We start from the raw sequence: 23069 nt of genomic DNA on the forward strand, positions 1-23069 counted from the left end.
CACACACACACACACACACACACAAACACACAAACACACACACACACACACACACACACACACACACACACACACGCACATATATATATATTCCTTGTTGAGTATTTTGTTGGCAGTCTCAATGCTAATAGCTAGTTGCTAATGCAAATAGCTTTTCTATTTCTTTTGCAAACTTTTCTTGTACTGTGATGTGGCTTGCTTGGCAGATTTGAGCATTTTGCTGTAAGACTCAAACTCATAGCAGTCTGTGTCAATGAGTTTGTTAATTTTGCAAGATACCAGATTCACAAGTGCTTTGTGAGACAGCGGACTTCTGAATTCTGTTTTAATGTGACGCACCATGCTGAATGCCCATTCTACATCACAATTAGAATTTGGCAGCACCAAAAGCAGCTTCATCAACTGGCAGAGCTCTTTGAACCTCAACTGCCCTGTGCTCACAGATTTTACTTTGGATAGCTTCCCCCAGAACTCATTAACTGGCAAACTTTTGTAGTTTGGCACCAGTCCTTCAAGATTTGTTGAGACATAATCCAAGACTTCCAAGTGGAGCTGTTCTCTCGCATCTGCCTTGATCACACTTGGAAATCTCTCTGCCAAAGTCAACATCTGCTCTGGATTCACCTCATCTTGGCTCTCTGTATTGACCACTGACAGACTTTTCAAGATTTGGTCTCTCAATGACACCTGTTAAGCTCACCTCAACATGTCTTTTATAGTCATTTAACCCACCATGGGCAATAGAAAAGTCACTGTTGCAAACAGTGTCATTATTTTTTATCCCTATTAGGCAGGGGTACACTTTAGTGTAGTCTGGGGTGAAGTACTGTTTATATTTTCTTTTTTTGGAACACTGTGCCATGGTGCTGCAGGACACTAAACTGAACTGATGGACAATGAAAGATAGAGAGAGGTCGACTGTAAAGCCCGCCCACAGAGAAAACTGATAGGTCTACTTAGCACAATGAGAGACCAATCAGGATGCTCTCTCTGTCAGTCTCTCCCGATGTCTGTCACTTGCTCGCTCTCTCTTTCTCTCTCTCTCTCCCTTTTGCTCGCTCGCTCTCAAAAAAAATCAATTTCCGGGATATTGTATATAATTTGCGGGCATCAGAGTGCCACTATCAATATGCGGGAGACTCCCAGAACTTCCGGGAGAGGCGGGATGTCCGATATTGTGTTAGAATCTCAATATAAAGCATCTGCCATTCAGGACCAAGATGAAGAAAAAAATCTTCATACAAAGACTAAGGAAGCTTTTGAGTACATTCAGAACAGTGAATGATAGACATTGCGATAACAAGGAAAAGAAATGCGGTTAGTGCAGGGAACTGTTGCCTGTGTTAAAGAGCAGACTTGATCAGCAGGCATGGGGGGTGGAATACAAATACTTCTGTTGCTGATATTCTTATGATTGTGGGTGGACAGGGGGTAGCAGCTTAATAAAACTTTGCCTCACAGCTCCAGTGATTCAGGCTCAATCTTGAGCCCTAGTGCTGTCTGTTTGAGTTCATACATTCTCCGCATGACTGCATAGTTTTCCCTGGAGTGCTCTAGTTTTGTTCTACAGCCCAAAGACGTATGGTTTGGTAGGTGAGTTCACCACAGTAAATTGCCCCCTGATATGTTGATGAGTGGTAGAATCTGGGGGGAGAACTTACAGGAATATGTAGAAAACAACAGGTTTGTGTTGGATTAGTGTAAATGGAGGCTTAATGGTTGGTGCAGAATGGTGGGTTTCAGTGCTGTACGACTATGAGATGAGATAATTGTCTGGTTTTCCCTTTCTTGATCTACTGTTCCTCCCTTTACCAAGACATCCCTCAGTGGATGTATTTTTTCCCCATTGAAATCCTGGGCATTACTCCCTTTATTTTTGTGGTGACCCCTTGGAATTCTGTCCTTCATTCACCTGATTCAGTCCTGAATGTCGGAGATCACAAAAGGTTTTCATCTTTCTGTGCAAATTCTGCACAGGTTGCCCTTAATCAACAGTTTCAAAAACTGCAGTACACAGCAATTTTCTGCTTTTCTATACAAAGTCATATAGCACAAGCTAAGTATATATAACATATAGCATTGGAAAGGGTACAGAGGAGATTTACCAGGATGCTGCCTGGTTTAGAAAGTATGTATTATGATCAGAGATTAAGGGAGCTAGGGCTTTACTCTTTGGAGAGAAGGAGGATGAGAGGAGACATGACAGAGGTGCACAAGATAATAAGGGGAATAGATAGAGTGGATAGCCAGCGCCTCTTCCCCAGGGCACCACTGCTCAATACAAGAGGACATGGCTTTAAGGTAAGGAGTGGGAAGTTCAAGGGGGATATTAGAGGAAGATTTTTTACTCAGAGAGTGGTTGGTGCGTGGAATGCACTGCCTGCGTCAGTGGTGGAGGCAGGTACACTAGTGAAGTTGAAGAGACTACAAGACAGGTATATGGAGGAATTTATGGTGGGGGTTATAAGGGTTTGAGGGTCAGCACAACATTGTGGGTGAAGGGCCTGTACTGGGCTGTACTATTCTATGTTCTATGTTAACAAATAGCTTTTTCTACCCTATTGCTACTGTCAATGTACTAGACAAAACATAGTCCATAGATAGCAAAAGCAATTTATACAGAGATTAATTTTGTTTAAAAAACATTCAAGTCTCATTCCCTCAGTGAATATTTTCATCTCCCATTTTATCATTCATTAAAATATTATTTTACTTCATTTCAAAAGCAAATGATCTAATCTTCATGCAAGCTCTCATCCTGAACTTCACTAGTTCCTCTACCCTCCGCATTCTATCTAAGCAGCTGCTTTAGTTGGCAAGAAGCTCTTTAAGGGATGAAGTAGGTTGCATCCGTCAAGTGTTGACCCCGTTTTATTTGGTGTGTTTACAAATCTGTCTGCAAGCCAGTTATTTTTTTCCAAAATAGTGACAAGAGTGGAGCAGTACAGGATAAAAATGCTTTGACTGTAGACCATTGCCTGAAATTGATTGGCCTGTGGTGACTGGTTTCGTAAAGTTTCATTCACAGGAATGTGGAAAGAAAATACCATTTTAGTCTGTAACTTTAGATCTGTGAGGCTGTTTATTAAAACCTCCTCCTACTCTGATGTTTGTACCTGTTGGTGAAGGTGTATTATCCTGTCAAAAAACAGTTTGGAAATGCATGAAAATTTATTTTCTGCAGTAGCACAGTGCAAGGTTTTTGTCTTGAGAATTCTGATAAACTAAATTCAAATAATTAAATTATGACATTATATTGAATCATCAGGGTTACTTATGCCTTCAGCATAAAACATTCAGAGTTGCCTTTAAAAGAGTATATCATTGTTGAACAGTCAATAAAAAAAGTTTTATGAGGGAATATAAAGACCAGAAAGGCTGTGTCTTAAAATCTGTTGCTGATATGTAGACCATTGTCTGTCTAGATTTTGCATTTTGATTAAGGGTTTATTCCTCATTGTTTATACCTCAGGCCTCTCAACAGTCAGCAGAAATTAAAGGAGCAATTTTGAAAACAATTTGCAGAAGTTAAGAGTATTATGGTTATAATAGTGAAGGATTTTAACTTCCCTAATTTGAGCCTTAATACAAAGGCTCAAAGAGAGCAGAGTTTAAGTACATTGAAGAATATTTTTAAGATAGTATGAAAAGAGTCCATCTGGACAGGACCAATACTTGACCTTAACTAAAAAAATGAAGCTCAGAAGGTGGTGGAAGTGTTGCTGAGGGAATAGTTCAGGAACAATGACCATAATTTTATAAGCTTCAAGGTAGCTACAGAAAAAAGTGCTTGGTCCTTAAGATAAATTCATGATTGGGGGCAAGGGTGATTCCAGCAGCATAAGGGAGGATCTGGTAGATCTAGAGTGGGAGCAGATGCCTGTAGGTAAGACAATGGCTTTTAAAAGGGTTAGCAAGTGTACAGGAAAGGGTAAATGGCAACTATAGCAAGATTACAGAACCTCAGATGACAAAGGATATTGAAGATTTTATCAGGAAAAGAATAAGAATGTGCAGCTTGTAAAGGCACATACTGTAAGTCTGAGGGAAACTCTTGAGGAATAGAAGGAGAATAGTACAGAGCATAAGAAAAAAATAAGGAGGGCAATAAGGGGTCTTGAAATATAATTATCAAGTTAGATTAACAAGAATCCCATGACTTTCATTCATATATCAAGAGTAAGAGAGGAGCCAGGAAAAAGTAGGTTCCCTTCATGACCAAAGAGCTTATCTAGGGAATGTGGGTGAGGTCTGAAATAAAGGCTTCTCATCTTAAATTCATCAAGGAGAAGGAGATGGAAGATAATGAGTTTTGGGTGGGGTTTGTGGATAATCTGGAGCAAGTCAGTATTAAAAAGAAAGAGATATTAGATGTAATTGGACACCTAAGGGGTTACAGATTTCCAGGACTGGATGAGATCTGTTCTGTTTATTATGGGAACCAGTGGAGGAGATAGTTGTGGCTTTGACATAAATTTTTACATGTATATTAGCCACAACTGAGGCAACAGAAGACTGCAGAAGAGCTGATACTTAAGAAGAATGGCAGGGATAAGCCAGATAACCTCACTCCAGTTTGTCTTTTGTCAGTACTAAAGAAAATATCAGAGAAGAAATGTAGGAGTATGTTTTATGTACATCTGGAAAGACAGGGTAATCAAGGATATTTATATGGCTTTGGGATGCTGAAATCCATTCTCACTAATTTGACAGAGTTTTTTGCAATGTGATTAAAAAGATTAATGAAGGCAAGGCAATGGATCTTGTCTATATGAACTTCAGTAAGGCAATTTTATATTTTTTCCTTTCCCTCCCAGATCTTTATCCTATAAGGATCTCACATCCTAAAAGGATTGCAAACTTCAAAGCTGGTTCTGGGAGATCGTTCTGCAGCACAAGCTTGTCTCTGGAGTTCAGATGGTGACCAGTTGTTGAGCCAAGTGACGGATTCAGCTCCCTAACTGAATCTATACTTGCTGGACTTGTATAATTCAGAGTGCTTGCATGGAAATCCAGGCCTGCAGTTTATTGAATGAGCATGATTAGTTCCACATGGAGCAAACCAGACAAAGTTAGCATGGTTTGGTCCAAGCAAATGGATTACAGTACCTCAAGGTCATGTTACCCCAAACATCAAACTGAAAAAGATAATCATAGAAACAACTTGTTTTAAACAAAGCTGAGCAGTTGTGCGAACTGCTGACATAGAGGGAAGACAATACACTGAGAGATACAACAAACTCCTACCTTGAAAGCAGAAGTGCCAGTGACTCCAAAGGGTTTTCTGAAAAGCTCCATCTCCTCAGGATTGCATAAATCTCAGGCAGAGAAACCGAGTCCCTGCTGAGAGCACAGCCCAGTAAGAGAGGAAGGAAGCAGTTCGTGCTGTTACAGAATGAACGTTTTGCCCAGAGCAAGTTTTTCTCATTTTCTTCAATCCTGTAAAACACAAGGTGAGGTTCAAAATATCAGATATCGAGCTCCAAAAGAGGACTAATTTTCTACTACTGGTAAACTTCAAGTTAGGTATGAGAAGTGAAAACTTTTCTCTGACAATATAACTCAGTGTTAATCATTCTTCTATATAAGCTGTTGCTGTATTGTAATTTTTTTTCTCAGATGTTCTCCCTATTACCTCCACACATAAAGTCCCCAAATCAAGCTCAATTAATATAAAAACCTTAGAACATTTTTCTTTCTGGGATATGGCATAGTAACATTGCTTATGGCATGGCATTGATAACTTACTGGAAATATCTGACAAGGGATTTGGGAATTGCTTTGTAATCAGCAGAAGAAGCAAGAGGACTTGGGCTAAGACTCAGTATTGAGAGATAAATGTTATAGCACGCAGTGCTGGGAAGGCAATACAAAGAAAGGATGTATTCTTCATCTAAGAGCAAAGTAATAATGCATGAAAAAGGGTGGACAATTATTAAGAAACAATCCCTGATTTTGCATTCTTTTCAGAAAGTGTTCTTTTTAAAGAGTGAAATGTAAAAAAGATGCCAGATCTAATGGGATCCCACACCAGCCACATTGTCCTCTCTCAACTACTCTGTGCTTTCTGCAAGGACCACTCTCTACGTGACTCCCTTCGTGCATTCTCACCCATCCCTCCCCATCTCCTGTCACTTCCCCTTGCAATTATAGGAAGTTCAACTCTTTCCATTACTCGTCCTCTCTCAGCACCGTACAGGGACCTAAACAAACCTTCCTGGTAAGGCAGAGATTCACACGGACCTCCCCTATCTATTGCATTCGGAGTACGTGATATGGCTTCCTCCACACCGGTGAGACCAAAGCATGGACTTGGTAACTCTTTTATGGAGTGCCCACACTCTGTCTGCAATGGCCATCTTGACCTTCATTTGCATTTCATTTCAGCTCCTCTTCCTAGTCACACACCACCCTATCTGTCCTTGGCCTTCCCCACAGCCACGGAGGGGCCAAATGCAAGTAGTACCTCATACTCCACTTGGGTAGCCTATAGCCCCACTGGTATGAACATTGAGTTTTCTAATTTCAGGTAACTCACTGCCCCACACTCCCCACTCCAGTCCACTGAGGTGCTCTCTCCCTTTGTTCAGCTGCCCTCCCTACCAAGGCTCACTCTATCTGTCCATCACTCGAGTTATCAATTTCTTCCCTATTGGTTCTGCTTTCCTATTCCCTTTCTCACCTAGTTTCATTTGCTGAACATTCCTCCTTCATCCAGTTCCATCTATCACCTCCAGTGTCTACCTCTCCCTCTCGCTTGTACATTGTGGCTATCCTTCCTCTATATTTTCATTTTGACTCAGAATACTGATCACCCCTTTCACTCCTCAGCAGCTGCTTGACCCTTTGACTTCTTGTAGCAGTCTGCTTTATTTTTTCCAGATTCCAGCTTCTGCAGTGTTTTGTGTCTCCATGATTTCTGGGTTTGTTCATCAAAGTTCAGGAAAGAAACTGAATGCTTCCTGGTAGGAATTCGCTTGTGCCCCTATTGTAATTACATCGAATGATGGAACACCGAGTGAAACTCTTTTTTTGGAGAATTTGGACCACGTTGTTCTTGGAAATGATCGACAGCACAGTCACCTCCAGATTGAAGTTCAGTCAGAGTGGCGATGGTGGGATATGGGTGTGGGTGCTATTGGTTTAGTGCAGAGCCACTGTGGGGAGCTTGAAGGAGGAAGTTGCTATTGACTTACTGATAGGGCAAAGAGTCATACAACATAGAAACAAGTCTTTTGGACCACTGCAGCGTCCCTGTCTATACTAATCCCATACCTGCATTAATTCCACGTCCCTCTGTGCCTTGCTGATTAAAGTACCTGTCCAGATGCCTCTTAAATTTTGTTGCACCATGACCTTCTTTTGCAGCTCAATAGCTACTCTTTGTGTGAAAAGGTTATCTTTCAGATCCTGTTTGAACCATATCCCTCTCACATTAAACTTTTTTCCTGTTGTTGTGGACAAACTTGTCATGGGAAAGTTTCTGGCAATCTAGCTTATTTATGACTCTCATAATTTTATAAACCTCTATCCTGTCATCTCTCAGCTCCTAGCATTATCTTCGTTATCATTAATATACAGTATATGAGAAGTAACAGAGAACTCAGCATTATCCCTTCTGCCTACCACCGGCCATGGGCCTTTAGTCTGAAAAATAACCTTTCACTACCGCCCTTTGCTTCTTTCTACTAAGCCAGCTTCACACAATTGTCCAGCTAACTTTGAATCCCATGTGCGCAGACCATCCAGACCAGCCTACCATGCAAGGTCATGTCAAAGGCCCTGTGAACGTCCACGTGGATGGTCTGTCCCAGGAGACGGTTGCACTGGGACACCAGGCTATCCTAAGATGGTCACAACCAGGAATGGATGGTCCAACTTTCTCCACACTGTTACAAAAGGAGGTTGACATCAACCTTTTCTACCCGATGTAAATCATGGGAAGTGGGGAAGGTCGACTCACTCCCAGAAAGTGTGGAGATGAAGTTCTACAATTATAGAAAATTACTCTGAAACAGCCATATTACTCTGGAAAATAAAATCAATTTTAATTATAACTTGTTGAAAGAAACAATAATACATAATTGTGTCATTATGTACGGGTCAACTGATGCATACCTATCATGGAAACCACATGTCCCATCACTATTCAGGGCTGGGATTACCTGCTGGACTTCCCAGCATGGTGCAATCTAACCTGAAAATCAGTGGATTCAAATGACGATATTCATCTGGACACAAGCATGGCTGTCTGTTATAGAGAAAGAAGAAATTGCTGAATGTATTCAGGCAAGCCTGTGCTCTGATAGAATGACAAGGTAGATACATCCTGTCCCTCCTTGAGGCCCTCGATTGGCTGAGGTCGACCACAGATGTTGTGTTCCAGCTGACTATGTGATATAAAGGCCAGCACATGAGCCAGAGCTGTACAACATAGAGAGGGAGCTGTTGTCCTCTCAGCCACCTCCCCTCTCCATGCAGCTGATGAACCCAGCCAAATGGTAGAGACTGACACAGTCCAGAGAAGGGCATTGTCTTATTGTAATGTATAAAATTCTAACAGGAATTGACAAGTTATATACTTCGTTCAGCTTGGAAAGTCTTGAGCTAAGGAGCATAATCTCAGGACAAGACTGAAATAAAGAGAAATGTATTGACGATTCTCCAGGGGATTATGAAAACCAGTTGCTGACTTCTCATGAGGGTGAAATCAAAAAGCTTTTGGGTGCCAAGCGATTCCAAAGGTCTATCAGGACCTACCAGTGATGTGGACTTGATGTGAAAGATCATCAGTGGGCTTGCTGATTGGTGGAGAAAATTCAGGGATCAATACTCTTCCATTTTTTATGTTCCATGGTTGGAACATTTTGCTGAAATTAAATACACCTTGAATCCACCCTGTGGAGTGATGTTTTGAAGATGTAGCCCTGAATCCGTCAAGTGAGGTGATTACAGGATCACACTGTTGGACAGAATGTGAACGATTTTAGCCCTGCCAATAAGTGCTGGTCAAACAATTTTAGCCAGAGTGTGGTGAATCTATGGAATTTGTTGCCACGGGTGGCAGTGGAGGCCAAGTCATTGGGTGTATTTAAGGCAGAGATTGATAGGTATCTGAATAGCCAGGGCATCAAAGGTTATGGTGAAAAGGCAGGGGAATGGGACTAAATGGGAGAGTGGATCAGCTCATGATAAAATGGCGAAGCAGACTCGATGGGCTGAATGGCCGACTTCTGCTCCTTTGTCTTATGGTCTTATATGGAGCTGGTATATCTTACTTCTAAGATGGACTATGAGCTAAAACTTGGAACAAAAGCTGCTCTTAATTATTTGGAGGCATTGGTAAGCACATCACGAATAATATTATAAGTTACACCCTAGTAGCTCTGATTTAAGTTACATAATACTGACGATGGTGTGCAGATTTAATTTGAACTATAGTGCTCAGAATTATGATTACATGGTGTCCAAATACATATTTGCTAAGACATATGATAATGATTTTCACTATCTTGCATTCTTTCTTTCATCAAGTGCTGATTAACTGGTATTTGATATGGGCAATATTTTCTTTCTCAGTTAACTTCCTTGACATATCAGCCCACATCTAACAATTTCCTGTGGCAATTACTGTCCACATATCTTGGCTTGGACTTCCATTCCAGCAATCCTTTACTTGTGAAGTTCTGCATTTATGTTGCATGACTTAAATAAATCTTTTGTACCCAGGTTGGGTAAAAATCTGTCCATTACCTCATCTTTGCCCAGTGCCATTATTTCTGCTGTAATTTTATTGAATCTGCTGTGCATGTTTGCAAAGTGTTTGTCATCTTATCTGAGATCATGAAATTCTGTTACTTTTGTGGTATAGTTACTGATTTAAAGAAAAATATTCTAAGCTCTTTGCTCATATATTTTTAAAATCAAGATTTTATTGGCCAGTCCTTTATCTATAAAACCTTCATAGAAAAGTCTTTTTTTCTAATTTTAAGCCCACGTGTCTCTCTCTCTGTTCCCCAACACTCTGTGTCCTTTAATTTTCAATGTTTGAAAGAGCATCACAGCAAACACGTCATGGTTAAGCCATTCAATTCAGTTTCCAAACTTATACCAAAAGGGTGCTCCTCACACATGGGAAGGACTTACAAAAGAAAGGAATGTTTTTGCTGGATATCTGCCAACTGTTTTCTGGACACTTCATCTAGATCATTGACATACTGGCTGCACGTCGCAGGAACAGGCCGAGAAAACTTGACTCGGTGAGTGTCTGGGAAATCTATCTGTGAATAAAACGAGTTGGACATAGTTTACTTGTCACTGTTTTCCTAAATCAATAGCAAATAGTCTTTAAATTGAATGCTAACAAAATAGATCCGAAAAATAAATTACTAGGTGTTCAAATGTGTACAGAACTATCAGTCATTTCAGGTATTCGTTGCATGAAGCACTTAAAGATGCATAAAGGGAAGTGGAGGCTGATTTACACAACAGTGGCCTCTTTCTCCTTTAAAATTTCCACGTTTCTGCTTTATGTACGTATTCTTTTAATTGTTCTTTCTCAATAATCCAATAACTGCAGCTTTGAGCACACCTACAGGGAACTCGATAGCAGCATCCATCATCAAGGACCTCCAGCATCCAGGCCATGCTCTCTTCTCATTGCTGACGTTGGGAAGGAGATACAAGAGCCTCAGATCCCACACCACCAGGTTTTAGGAGCAGTTATTACCCTTCAACCATTAAGTTCCTGAACTTCACTCACCTCCACTCTGAAGTGATTCCATAACCTATGAACTGGTTTTCAAGGACTCTACAGCTCATGTTCTCAGTGTTATTTATTTTAAAAATTTTCACAGTTTTCTACAAACTGTTTTGTACAATATTCTTTTGTACATTGGTTGTTTGTCAGTCATGGTTTTGGTGTAGTTTTTTATTAATTCTATTGTATATCTCTGTCCTACTGTGAATGTCTGCAAGAAAATTAATCTCATGGTTGTATATGGTGACATATACTTTGGTAATAAATTAACTTTGGACTTTTGATAGCTTGATGAATACTGGAATCAACATCACATCAGTTTTTGATAACACTGTATTTTAAACTCCTCTCATCTGGTGCTATGTTTAAGAGTGCAGACACTAGTTTCTGATTTATGAATCAATGGAACTAACAAACCTATCTCTGCTTTATGTACTCCTTCCATGATTCTGTGTATCTCAAATCTTTTAACAGGTTTCCAAGTTTGAAGGCATACATCTGAGGATATATTATATTTTCCTTTAAGTCAGCTGCCTAATTTCCAGTTTGTGGTTATAATTACAATCCCAGTGAAAAACCAAAGGAACACTTACATTGCTTGAACACAAACACACACACACACACTCCATTACACCTGCTATTTGAATCATGGGCTATGTCTCCCATCATGTTGAAAAGTCCACTGATTACAATGTGCCTTTGTGCTCTCTTCATTAAACTTTGAGAGCATAGCCAAGATATTGAATTGTTTTGCAAATTGGAATTGTAATGTCTTTGCTGAATAGGAATTTAACTACAGAAGTGTTCTCAATCCAATCAACTTCATTAACATTTGAACAGGGCCAGCTGGTTGCTAGTTAATTAAAATATTGTAGGTGTACTGCTACAAAACTGACCACTCATTCATCTGCGAGAGGCACCAGACTACATTTGCATTTCTGTCTTCAGCTAGCATTAACTGCTTGTGAGTGTAGTTTTTACAGGTGCAATCTCCCCTCTTGTATTGAAGCCTTGATTGTATGTGTAGATTAGTGAAGGGTCAATGATACAACATAGGACAAGAGAATGAATCCCATATTGAAGCTCCTGGTATTGTGGATGCTGAGACTGGAAACACTAATTGACATTTCCATCTATTATATTCAGAAATCTCTCACCTAATCCAAGAATTAACCCATAAATTAAGTAGATATTTCAGCAAGACATAACACATAACTTTGGTCCATCACCAGGAATTTACCTTGTTTTTTTAAAAGTATTATTGTTGCATCATTCTTTTACAATGGCTGAGAACAATAATTATAGTAAGTAAGATTGATTAAGAGGTTCCTGGAGAAAGAAACTCACTTACGTGTTGGCACAATGCAGGACAATTCCTGCTATCTATCACTGTCTCAGCCATATTCTGATTCACAATGGATTAACATTGATGTTAAAATTGAAATGCTCAGTCAACATCAGATTAAGTAAAGAAATAGCTGCAGGTAAAGTATGACTCAATAGCAAAATAGGACAAAATAGCATATGACAGGGAATATTTCTTCATCATACAGTCAAAGACATGGAGGCAAACTCTTCAGACCAGTGAGTCGATGTTGAACATCAATCACCCAGTTACACTAATCCGATTTTATTCTCTCACATTCCTCCCATCTTTTAACCACTCTCCTCCATACAGTTCACAGCAGCTGATTAAGCTGATCAACTTGCACGGTTTTGGAAGAGGGGTGGAAACTGGAGCACCCTGAGGAAACCCGGGAGGTCAAAGGGAGAACATACAAACTCCACACAGAGAACACAAGAAGCAACACCTCATATATCGTCAGGGTAGTCTCCAGCCCCTTGGTATGAACATTGAATTCTCCAATTTCTGGTAATTCCCTTCCCCTCTCTTCCCCTATCCCAGTTTTACTCTTCCTCCTCCCCCAGCTGCCTACCACCTCCCTTATGGTTCCGCCTCCTTCTACTACCCATTGTGCTTTCCTCTATTCCTTCTTCACCTTTCCTGCCTATTCCCTCCCTGCTTCCCCTCCCCCACCCCTTTATCTTTCCCCTTACTCATTTTTCACCTGGAACCTACCAGCCTTCTCCTTCCCACCCTCCCCCCACCACCTTCTTTATAGGACGCCTGCCCCCTCCCTCTTCAGTCCTGACGAAGAGATCCGGCCCGAAACGTTGACTGATCGATTCCACGGATGCTGCCTGACCTGCTGAGTTCCTCCAGCGTGTTGTGAGCGTTGCTTTGACCCCAGCATCTGCAAATTATTTTGTGTTTACACCAGAAGATGCGATTGAACCTGGCTTACTGGGGCTGTGAGGCAGTGTCTTTACTTGCTTCAGCACCATGCTGTTTGTCCGGTGTTCATACCTAGTCTCACCCACATGGCGTTAGGTAGAAAAGACATATGAAACAAGCTGCTAGGGGAAGCGGTCGTGGCAGGTATATTTACAACATTGAAAAATGCTAGTTGTCAGGATGGCAGTGGTGTGCATTGGTGGCTCTCTGTGGGCTGCAGGAAATCGTACCAGTTTTCCCCTTAAATATACTCCTTTCGAACTACTTTCACTGCAATCAGCAGCACATACATTTTCTCTGAACGACGGGCTACGAAACTACTTCAATGATTTTCAGATCTCACGTTCGACGGTTAGATGCGGAGCAATTAAGCGCGGCACCTTTAAGCATCAACACTATGGCCATGGCCGAAACCGTGGCAGGAGAGGTGGGATTCAAACCAGGCCGGAGTGCAGGGGATGAGGCCTCCTCTTTCGAGCATCTTGTTGGTGACTATTTCAGGGCAAGGCTGCTGTATCAGAAGCTGATGAGGTTGATCTCTCTTGTTTGTTGCATTGAGACTTGGTTAACAGCGAACACACCAGACGCAGCTATCCGACCAGAAGGTTTTGCAATTTTCAGAATGGATTGAACCTCTAATTCTGGTAAGAAAAGAGGTGGCAGTGTATGCTTTTTAGTCAATTTTTGTTGATGCATGGATGTTTGGGTTATGTCAACATCTTATTCCCCTGATGCAGAACAACTAATGATTAAATGTAGAACATCCCACTTGCTTCGAGAGTTCTCGTCCGTGATCCGGACCGCAGTTTACATACCGCCAGCGGCCGACTATAAGCAAGCACTTGTGAAACTGCGTGATGCTGTCTGTGAACAAGAAACGGCACATCCCGATGCATTTCAAATTATAGTTGGCAACATTAACCAGGCCTATATGAAGAAAACCCTGCCCAATTATCACCAGCACGTAACCTGTTGCACCAGAGGTCCCAGCACACTAGACCACTGCTACACTATGATAGGGAATGCCCATCATTCCTTCCCAAGACCCCATTTTGGCAAGTCGGATCATTTGCCTGTACTCCTGCTACCTGCATACAGACAGAGCCTAAGGAGCAAGGCTCCAGAGATCAAGACAGCTAAGAGGAGGTCACAGGAGGCTGAGGAATGGTTCCAGGATTGCCTTGGGTCAGTGGACTGGGCCATGTTCAAGAACTCATCTGAGAACCTGAATGACTACACCAGGGTCATTAGAGACTTTATTAAAACAGTTGTGGATGAGTGTGCCCACATGAAATCATTCAGGGTTTTCCCCAATCAGAAGCCTTGGATGAACAATGAAATGCAAAAACTGCTGAGAGCCAGCAGAGTGGCATTCAAGTCTGGAGGTCAAGAATACTACAAGAGGTGCAAGTATGAAATCATGGGCGAAGTGGAGATGCTGGTCTAGACTGGAATCAACGAGGGATGCTCGACAGCTGTGGCAAGCTTTCAATGCTATAATCTCCTACAAAGTTAAATCTTGCGACATAGGGGACAGCAGAGCTTCGCTTTCAGATGAGCTCAATGCCTTCTATGTTTGCTTTGACCACCAGAACAGGGAGGAAGCATTGTGCACCCCCATGTTGCCCAGTGATCCTTTGGTCTCAGTATCTGAAGATGATGTGTGGGCTGCCTTCGAGAGAGTGAATCCAGGGAAAGCACCCAGTCCAGATGGAGAACTTTGCCGAGTACTGAAGACCTGAACTGACCAACTGGCTGGTGTGTTCACAGATGTTGTCAACCTCTCACTCCGGTAGTGTGTGGTACCCATCTGCTTCAAGCAGGCTTCAATCGTACCCGTGCCCAAGAAGAGTGTGGTGACCTGTCTAAGTGACTATTGCCCAGTGGCACTTATATCCACAGTGATGAAGTATTTTGAGAGGCTAGTGTTGAAGCATATCAGTTCCTGTCTGAATGGCGACTTGCATCTGCTCCAATTTGCCTACCGAAGCAACAGGTCTACAGCAGATGCTAACTTGTTGGCCCTTCACGCAACTCTGGAACATCTGGACAGCAGAGATGCATACATCTGGATACTCTTTATCGATTAGAGTTTGGGATTTAACACCATCATCCCCTCAAAACTAATCAGTAAACTCAATACCCTCTTGTGCAATTGGATCCTGGATTTTCTCACTTGTAAACTGCAGTCAGTCAGTTCAGATTGGCAAAAACATCTCCTCCACAATCTCCATCAGTACAGGAGAACTGCAGGGATGTGTACTTAGCCCCTGCTCTACTCACTTTACACCTATGACTGTGTGGTTAAGTACAGCTCCAACACCATATACAAGTTTACTGATGACACCACTGTTGTGGGCTGTATCAAAGCTGGTGATGAATCAACATACAGGAGAGAGATTGAAAACTTGGCTGAGTGGCGTAATAACAACAACTTCTCATTCAATGTCAATAAGACCACGGAACTGATTGTGGACTTCAGAAGAGGAAAACCAGAGGTCCATGAACCAGCAATCATTGTAAGATCAGAGGTGGAAAGGGTCAGTAACTTTAAATTCCTGGGTGTCACTATCTCAGAGGACCCATCCTGAACCCGTCATATAAATATTATTGTGAGCAAAGCACGACAGCGCCTCTATATCCTCAGGAGTCTGCAGAAATTTGGCATGTCATCGAAAACCTTGGCAAACTTCTATAGATATGTGGTGGAAAGTCTGCCGACTGGCTGCATTATGGCCTGATCTGGAAACACCATTGGCCTTGAGTGGAAAATCCTACAGAAGGTAGTGGATTTGGCACAGTGCATCATGGGTAAAACCCTTCCAACCATTGAGCACATCTACAGGAAACGTTGCTATAGTAAAGCAGCATCCAATATCAAAGATCCTCACCGCCCAGGCCATGCTCTTTTCTCACTGCTGCTATCAGGTGGAAAATACAGGTGCCACAGTACTGCCCTTCAACCATTAGGCCCTCAAACAAAAGGGGATAGCTACACTCATTTAAGGGCTCTGTTATATTGTTATTTCATGCTCGTTATTTATTGCTATTTATTTATAATTGCATTTGCTCAGTTTGTTTACAGTCTGTAGTTCATGTTTACAGTTTACAGTTATTGTTCAATAGGTTTTCCAAGGATGCTTGCAGAAAAAGAATCCCAGGGTTATATGTGGTGACATGTACGTACCCTGATAATAAATTTTTCTTTGAACTTTGAACTAAAGGTGCATGGCAACACACAAGACATGCTGGAGAAACTCAGCGCATGAGGCAGCATCTATGGAGGGGAATAAGCAGTCCACACTTTGGGCCAAGGCCTTTCAACAGGACAGGAAAGGAAGGGGGAAGAAGCCTGAATAAGAAGGTGTGGGGAGGGGAAAGAGTATAGACTGGCACATGAAACGTTAATTGTTTATTCCTCTCCATGGATGCTGGCTGACCTGCTGATTTCCGCCAGCATTCTGTGTATGTGTTGCACTGGGTTTTTGCTATCTTCAGAATCTCTTGAGTCTCTACTTTGACATGGATATGAAAGGTTTAGAGGGATGTGGGCCAGACACTGGCAAATGAGATTAGCTTAGATGGGGATCTTGGTCAGCATGAACCATTTGGGCTGAAGGATCTATTTCCATGCTGGCTCCATAACATAACCCATGAAGCAACTTTTAATCCACAAGCAAAATTAACATAAGCAATAGAGAATGAAACATTTATGGCTCTGCTTAATTCACTATGGAAGGACAACCTGCTCACACCTATTTTATACTCCTGGTGAATTGAGTTGTACCCAATATTTGAGGAGACAGTATACAGGAGTTAGTATAAAATATAGAGACTGTGCATGTACAGTTTGGGAATGACTTTGAGCCTCTATGGAAAGATGATTCAAATGGATGACATGGACTTCATCAAATGCCTTTTGTGTTAGATGCAAATGGAACAACTGAGTAACTGCAGATACTAGATTAACAAGGAATTCAAATAGACAATAGACAATAGGTGCAGGAGTAGGCCATTCGGCCCTTCGAGCCAGCACCGCCATTCACTGTGATCATGGCTGATCATCCACAATCAGTATCCAGTTCCTGCCTTATCCACATAACCTTTGATTCCGCTATCTTTAAGAGCTCTATCCATCTCTTTCTTGAAAGCATCCAAAGACTTGGCCTCGACATCCTTCTGGGCAGAGCATTCCATATATCCACCACTCTCTGGGTGAAAAAAGTTTTTCCTCAACTCCGTTCTAAATGGCCTACCCCTTATTCTTAAACCGTGGCCTCTGGTTCTGGATTCACTCATCAGCGGGAATATGCTTCCTGCCTCCAGCGTGTCCAATCCCTTAATAATCTTACATGTTTCAATAAGATCCCCTCTCAGCCTTCTAAATTCCGGAGTATACAAGCCCAGTCCCTCCAATCTTTCGATATATGACAGTCCCGCCATTCCGGAAATTAATCTTGTGAACCTACGCTGCATTCCCTCAATAGCAAGAATGTCTTTCCTCAAATTTGGAGACCAAAACTGCACACAGTACTCCAGATATGGTCTCACCAGGGCCCTGTACAGTTGCAGAAGGACCCCTTTGCTCTTATACTCAGTTCCCCTTGTTATGAAGGCCAGCATGCCATTAGCTTTCTTCACAGCCTGCTGTACCTGCATGCTTGCTTTCAGTGACTGATGTACAAGAAACACCTAGATCTCGTTGTACTTCCCCTTTTCCTAACTTGACTCCGTTTAGATAATAACCTGCCTTCCTGTTCTTACCACCAGAGTGGATAACCTTACATTTATCCACATTAAACTGCATCTGCCATGCATCTACCCACTCACTCAGCCTGTCCAAATCACCCTGCATTCTCAAAACATCCTCCTCACATTTCACACTGCCACCCAGCTTTGTGTCATGGGCAAATTTGCTAATGTTATTTCTAATTCCCTCACCGAATCATTAATATATATTGTAAACAGCTGCGGTCCCAGCACTGAACCCTACGGTACCCCACTGGTCACCGCCTGCCATTCCGAAAGGGACCCATTAATCGCTACTCTTTGTTTTCTGTCAGCCAGCCAATTTTCAATCCATGTCAGTACTCTGCCCCCAATACCACGTGCCCTAATTTTTCCCACTAATCTCCTATGTGGAACCTTATCAAAGGCTTTCTGAAAGTCCAGGTACACTACATCCACTGGCTCTCCCCTGTCCATTTTCATAGTTACATCCTCAAAAAATTCCAGGAGATTAGTCAAGCACGATTTCCTCTTCGTAAATCCATGCTGACTCGGACCGATCCTGTTACTGCTGTCCAGATGTGTCATAATTTCAACTTTCATAATTGACTCCAGCATCTTTCCCACCACCGACGTCAGGCTAACCGGTCTATAGTTCCCTGCGTTCTCTCTTCCTCCCTTCTTGAAGAGAGGGACAACATTAGCCACCCTCCAATCCACAGGAACTGATCCTGAATCTATAGAACATTGGAAAATGATTACCAATGCGTCCACGATTTCTAAAGCCACCTCCTTAAGTACCCTGGGATGCAGACCATCAGGTCCCGGGGACTTATCAGCCTTCAGACCCAACAGTCTATCCAACACCATTTCCTGCCTAATATAAATTTCCTTCAGTTCATCCATTACCCTAGTTCCTTTGGCCACTATTATATCTGGGAGATTGTTTGTGTCTTCCCTAGTGAAGACAGATCTAAAGTACCTGTTCAACTCGTCTGCCATTTCCTTGTTCCCCATAATAAATTCACCTGTTTCTGTCTTCAAGGGCCCAATTTTGGTCTTAACTATTTTTTTCCTTTTCACATACCTAAAGAAGCTTTTACTATCCTCCTTTATATTCTTGGCTAGTTTACCTTCGTACCTCATTTTTTCTCCGCGTATTGAAATAAAACGGTTTTGATGTAGGATAGGTTACCGGTGGTCAGTATGATTCAATGTGACAAAGGGCCTGTTCTCTTGGTGTACCACTATAACCCTTTAAAATTGATAGGAAAAATGGCATCAAAGCGTTCCTTCTACAAGCCTCAGGCTGAGCTGAGCAGCTGCTGTGTTTTCCATCAATAAGTGGCCAAAAGTTACTACACTGAGGACTTGCCACCATCTCCCCCTCTAGAAATAATGAGCTACAGGTTGCTTATGATTCAGCAGATTTGGAGAACTGAACAGCTTTCTTCCGTTCTTTACAAAATGAGCCTGTACCAACATTTATATTCTGAGTATTGGGCTAATTTGGGCGTATATTGAAAACGTTCCAGAATAATCTGCGTTTTCATTCAGACGTTTCCTGGATTGCATGGGACATCACCACTGTCTTAGAACAGGGGTTCCCAACCCTTTTGCTGCCATAAGCCATACCATGAACCGAGAGGTTGGACCCGTTTTAGAAGGAAATGTGTGGATAATCTGTGCAACTCTTCAGGAGTACTGAAACTGAATGGAGCAACACAGGGGTCTAAGATTTCATTATCAATCACTTGGTGTCAATATCTATGTGACCCTCTGCGGTTTGGTTGTTATGCATCTGATTCACTTGTCCCCATGACAGTCTGTTGGAGTTGTTGATTTATTCTTGATTGTTGGACAGAATGTCACAGATGTCCATTCTCTTGCTACTCCAGCAATTATTCCTTATGACAGACCTTTTTAGATGCTGTCAGGAGGTCCACTATGTTATTGGTCCTGGGAGGATTGATAAACTGAGCCAACATATTGACAATTTTCAATGATCCAAAACCAAACTCAAGCACATCCTGTTTTGGCTTCTGGATATAGGCTTCTGCTCAATTGCCTTCAACAGAGCTAGATGTTAATGAATTGTTATAGTTGCACGATATTCAATTATCTCATCGCTGAGTATTTAATGAAACAGCCTCTCAGCAATTTGGCTGATCATCAATCAATCAATGCAGTCGACATTTCACAACATTTAAAATATGGAACAGCTCAAATACATCGTGATTATTATTTAATCATTTAAGAGCACTTCTGCTCTACCCATTCCTCTAAAATGCAGTCATTACTGAAAGTAGAAAGAAAACCTCAGTAATCCCTTTGTGACAAGGACCTTTTCAACTCTAGTAGCCTAGCAACAAGTTGCATTATATTATCTGGCAATGTTACAGCATGCTGTTTTATTATACCTGATACAATACTGCTTACCTGTAAGATTAATGTGTCTGCATGGCTGGCGTTAGGTTGGACAAGACACAACAGTTTCGTGCTGTGGACCAATACTCTGTTTGGAAAAGAGGAGTATGTCATTTTCAGGACACACATCACATATATGAGAGCCACATTTTATTTTGTGCTGCAATTTAACTTGGCAATTTGCAATATAGCTGCTGAGACTTACACTGTAAATTTTCTTTCAGTCAAAGGCAGGAGGCAAATTCAGTAAGGCTTTAAGCCAGTAGTGTATTCTCACCAGAGCATGATTCAGAGATATGAAACACTTTCATGTGACGTATAAGTCCTGGAACTCTGACTCATGCATTGAAGCCCCAGTTGAGACTCACTGTTAGCACAGGCCGGGAATTTGCTTCTCTTTGGCAGAAATTTCATTTACAACCTTAAATTGGGCTTTCAAACAAAATTATTGCAGTGAGTCATAGAATCATAGAAAGCTACAGCACAGAAACAGGCTCCTTTAGCTCATCTAATCAATGCCAAACAATTTTTAACTGCCCAGTCCCATCAACCTACACATGGACCACAGCTCTCTACACCCCTGCCATCCATGTATCTACCCAAACGTCTCTTAAATGTTGCCATTAAGCTTGCTTGCACCACTTGCACTGGCAACTCGTTCCACACTCTCACGACCTTCTGAGTGAAGAAGTTTCCTCTCATGTTCCTCTTAAACTTTTCACCTTTCATCTGTAACCCATGACCTCTAGTTGTAGTCTCACCCAACCTCAGTGGAAAAAGCCTGCTTGCATTTACCCTATCTATACCCCTCATAGTTTTGTATCCCTCTATCAAATCTCCCCTCAATTTTCTATGTTCAAGGAATAAATTCCTAACCTATTCAATCTTCTCTTATATTTGAGAGGCCACATCAAATATAATGTTGGTAACATCCTGTAAAATTTCTCTGTATTTTTTCAACCTTATTTACATCTTTCCTGTAGGTAGGTGACCAAAACTGCACACAATACTCCAAACTAAGCTTAATCAATGTCTTATACAACTTCAACATTACATTCCTTCTCCTGTACTCAAGACTTTGACTTATGAAGGCCAATAACCCAAAAGCTTTCTTTATGACCCTGTTTATCTGTGCTATCACTTTCACATGAATCATGGACCTTGATTCCCAGGACTCTTTGTTCCACCACACTCCTCAGTGCCCTACCAACCACTGTGTATGTCCTACCATGGTTGGTCTTACCAATGTGCAACACCCCACACTTCTCTGCATTAAATTCCATCTGCCATTTCTCAGCCCATTTTTCCAGCTGGTCCAGATCCTAGTGCAAACTCTGATAGTCTTCCTCACTGTCTACTATACCTCCAATCTTGGTGTTATCCACAAAATTCTTGATCCAGTTAACCACATTATCACCCAGATCATTGATATAGATGACAAACAACAAAAGACACAACACCGATCCCTGTGGCACACAACTAATCACAAGCCTCCAGTCAGCGAGGCAACCATCTACTATCACTCGCTGGCTTCTCCCACAATACCAATGTCTAATCCAATTTACTCCTCTTGAATGCCAAGCAACTGAATCTTCTTGACCAGCCTCCCATGTGGGACCTTGTCAAATGCCTTGCTAAGGTCCACGTAGACAACCTCTACTGCCCTTCATCAACTTTCCCAGTAACTTCCTTGGAAAACTCTATAAGATTGGTTAGACATGACCTACCACACACAAATCCATGCTGACTATCCTTAATCAGTCCATGTCCATCAAAATACTCATATGTCTGGTCCCTTGGAATACCTTCCAATAACTTTCACATCACTGATCTCAGACTCACTGACCTATAATTTCCTGGTTTATGTTTAGGGCCTTTGCTGAACAATGGAACAACACTAGCTATCCTCCAATCATCTGGTACCTCACCTGTCACTAAGGATCATTTAAATATATCTGCTAAGGCCCCTGCAATTTCTGCACTTGCCTCCCACAAGGTCTGAGAGAATACCTTGTTAGGCCTTGGGGAATTATCCGCCCTAATTTGCCTCAAGAAAGCAAACACTTTCTCCCCTGTAATCTGTATATGGTCCATGACCTTTGTGCTGCTTCACCTCACTTCTATAGATTCTGTGTCTATCTCCCAAGTAAATACAGATGCAAAAAAATCCATTTAAGATCTCCCCCATCTCTTTTGGCTCCATGCATGGATTACAATTCTGATCTTCCACACGGCCAATTTTGTCCCTTGCAGTTCTGTATAATCCTTTAGGATTCTCCTTCACCTTGTTTGCTAGGGTAACCTCATGCCTTCTTTTAGCCCTCTTTCTAAAGCATTTTCTTGCATTTCTTATACTTCATAAGCACCTCATTTGTTCCTACCTGCCTATACCTGCTATGCACCTCCTATCTTTCTTGGCCAGGGACTCAATACCTCTTGAAAACCAAGGTTTCTCAAACCTGTTGTCTTTACCTTTTATTCTGACAGGCACATACACACTTTGTACTCTCAAAATATCACTCTTGAAGGCCTCCCATTTACCAAGTACGCTTTTGCCAGAAAACAGCCTGCCCCAAACCACACTTGCCTGATCCTTTCTGATACCATCAAAATTGGCCTTACTCCAATTTAGAATTTCAACCTGCAGACTAGACAATATTCATTTTGAAACTAATGGCATTTTGATCATTCGATGCAAAGTGTTCCCTACACAAACTTCTGCCATTTACCCAGTCTCATTCCCTAAAAGGAGATCAAGTATTGCGCACTCTTTCATTGGAACATCTATCTACTGATTAAGAAAATTTTCCTGAACATATTTGACAAGCTCTTTCCATCTAGACCTAGGGATTATTTCTT

The 23069-nt window shown here is 41.7% G+C and overlaps 1 protein-coding gene across 8 annotated transcripts in view; it reads right to left on the reverse strand.

Moving 5' to 3' along the window:
* The window catches only part of LOC134359336 (phosphatidylinositol 3-kinase C2 domain-containing subunit gamma-like), a 285734-nt gene that overhangs the window by 153927 nt on the left and 108738 nt on the right, over nt 1-23069 (reverse strand). For all 8 annotated transcript variants that reach the window (XR_010021088.1, XM_063072428.1, XM_063072427.1 and 5 more), the window contains exons 14-16: nt 20223-20298; nt 10147-10280; nt 5248-5439 (exon numbers count right to left, since the gene is read on the reverse strand). Coding sequence is in view for 7 of the 8 variants with exons in the window: in XM_063072428.1 (XP_062928498.1) it covers nt 5248-5439; nt 10147-10280; nt 20223-20298 (402 nt within the window). In the remaining variant the exon portion in view is untranslated. The remainder of the gene's footprint in view (nt 1-5247; nt 5440-10146; nt 10281-20222; nt 20299-23069) is intronic.

This window comes from Mobula hypostoma, chromosome 20 (assembly GCF_963921235.1).
Source record: "Mobula hypostoma chromosome 20, sMobHyp1.1, whole genome shotgun sequence".
In the NCBI taxonomy this organism is placed as follows: Eukaryota; Metazoa; Chordata; class Chondrichthyes; order Myliobatiformes; family Myliobatidae; genus Mobula; species Mobula hypostoma.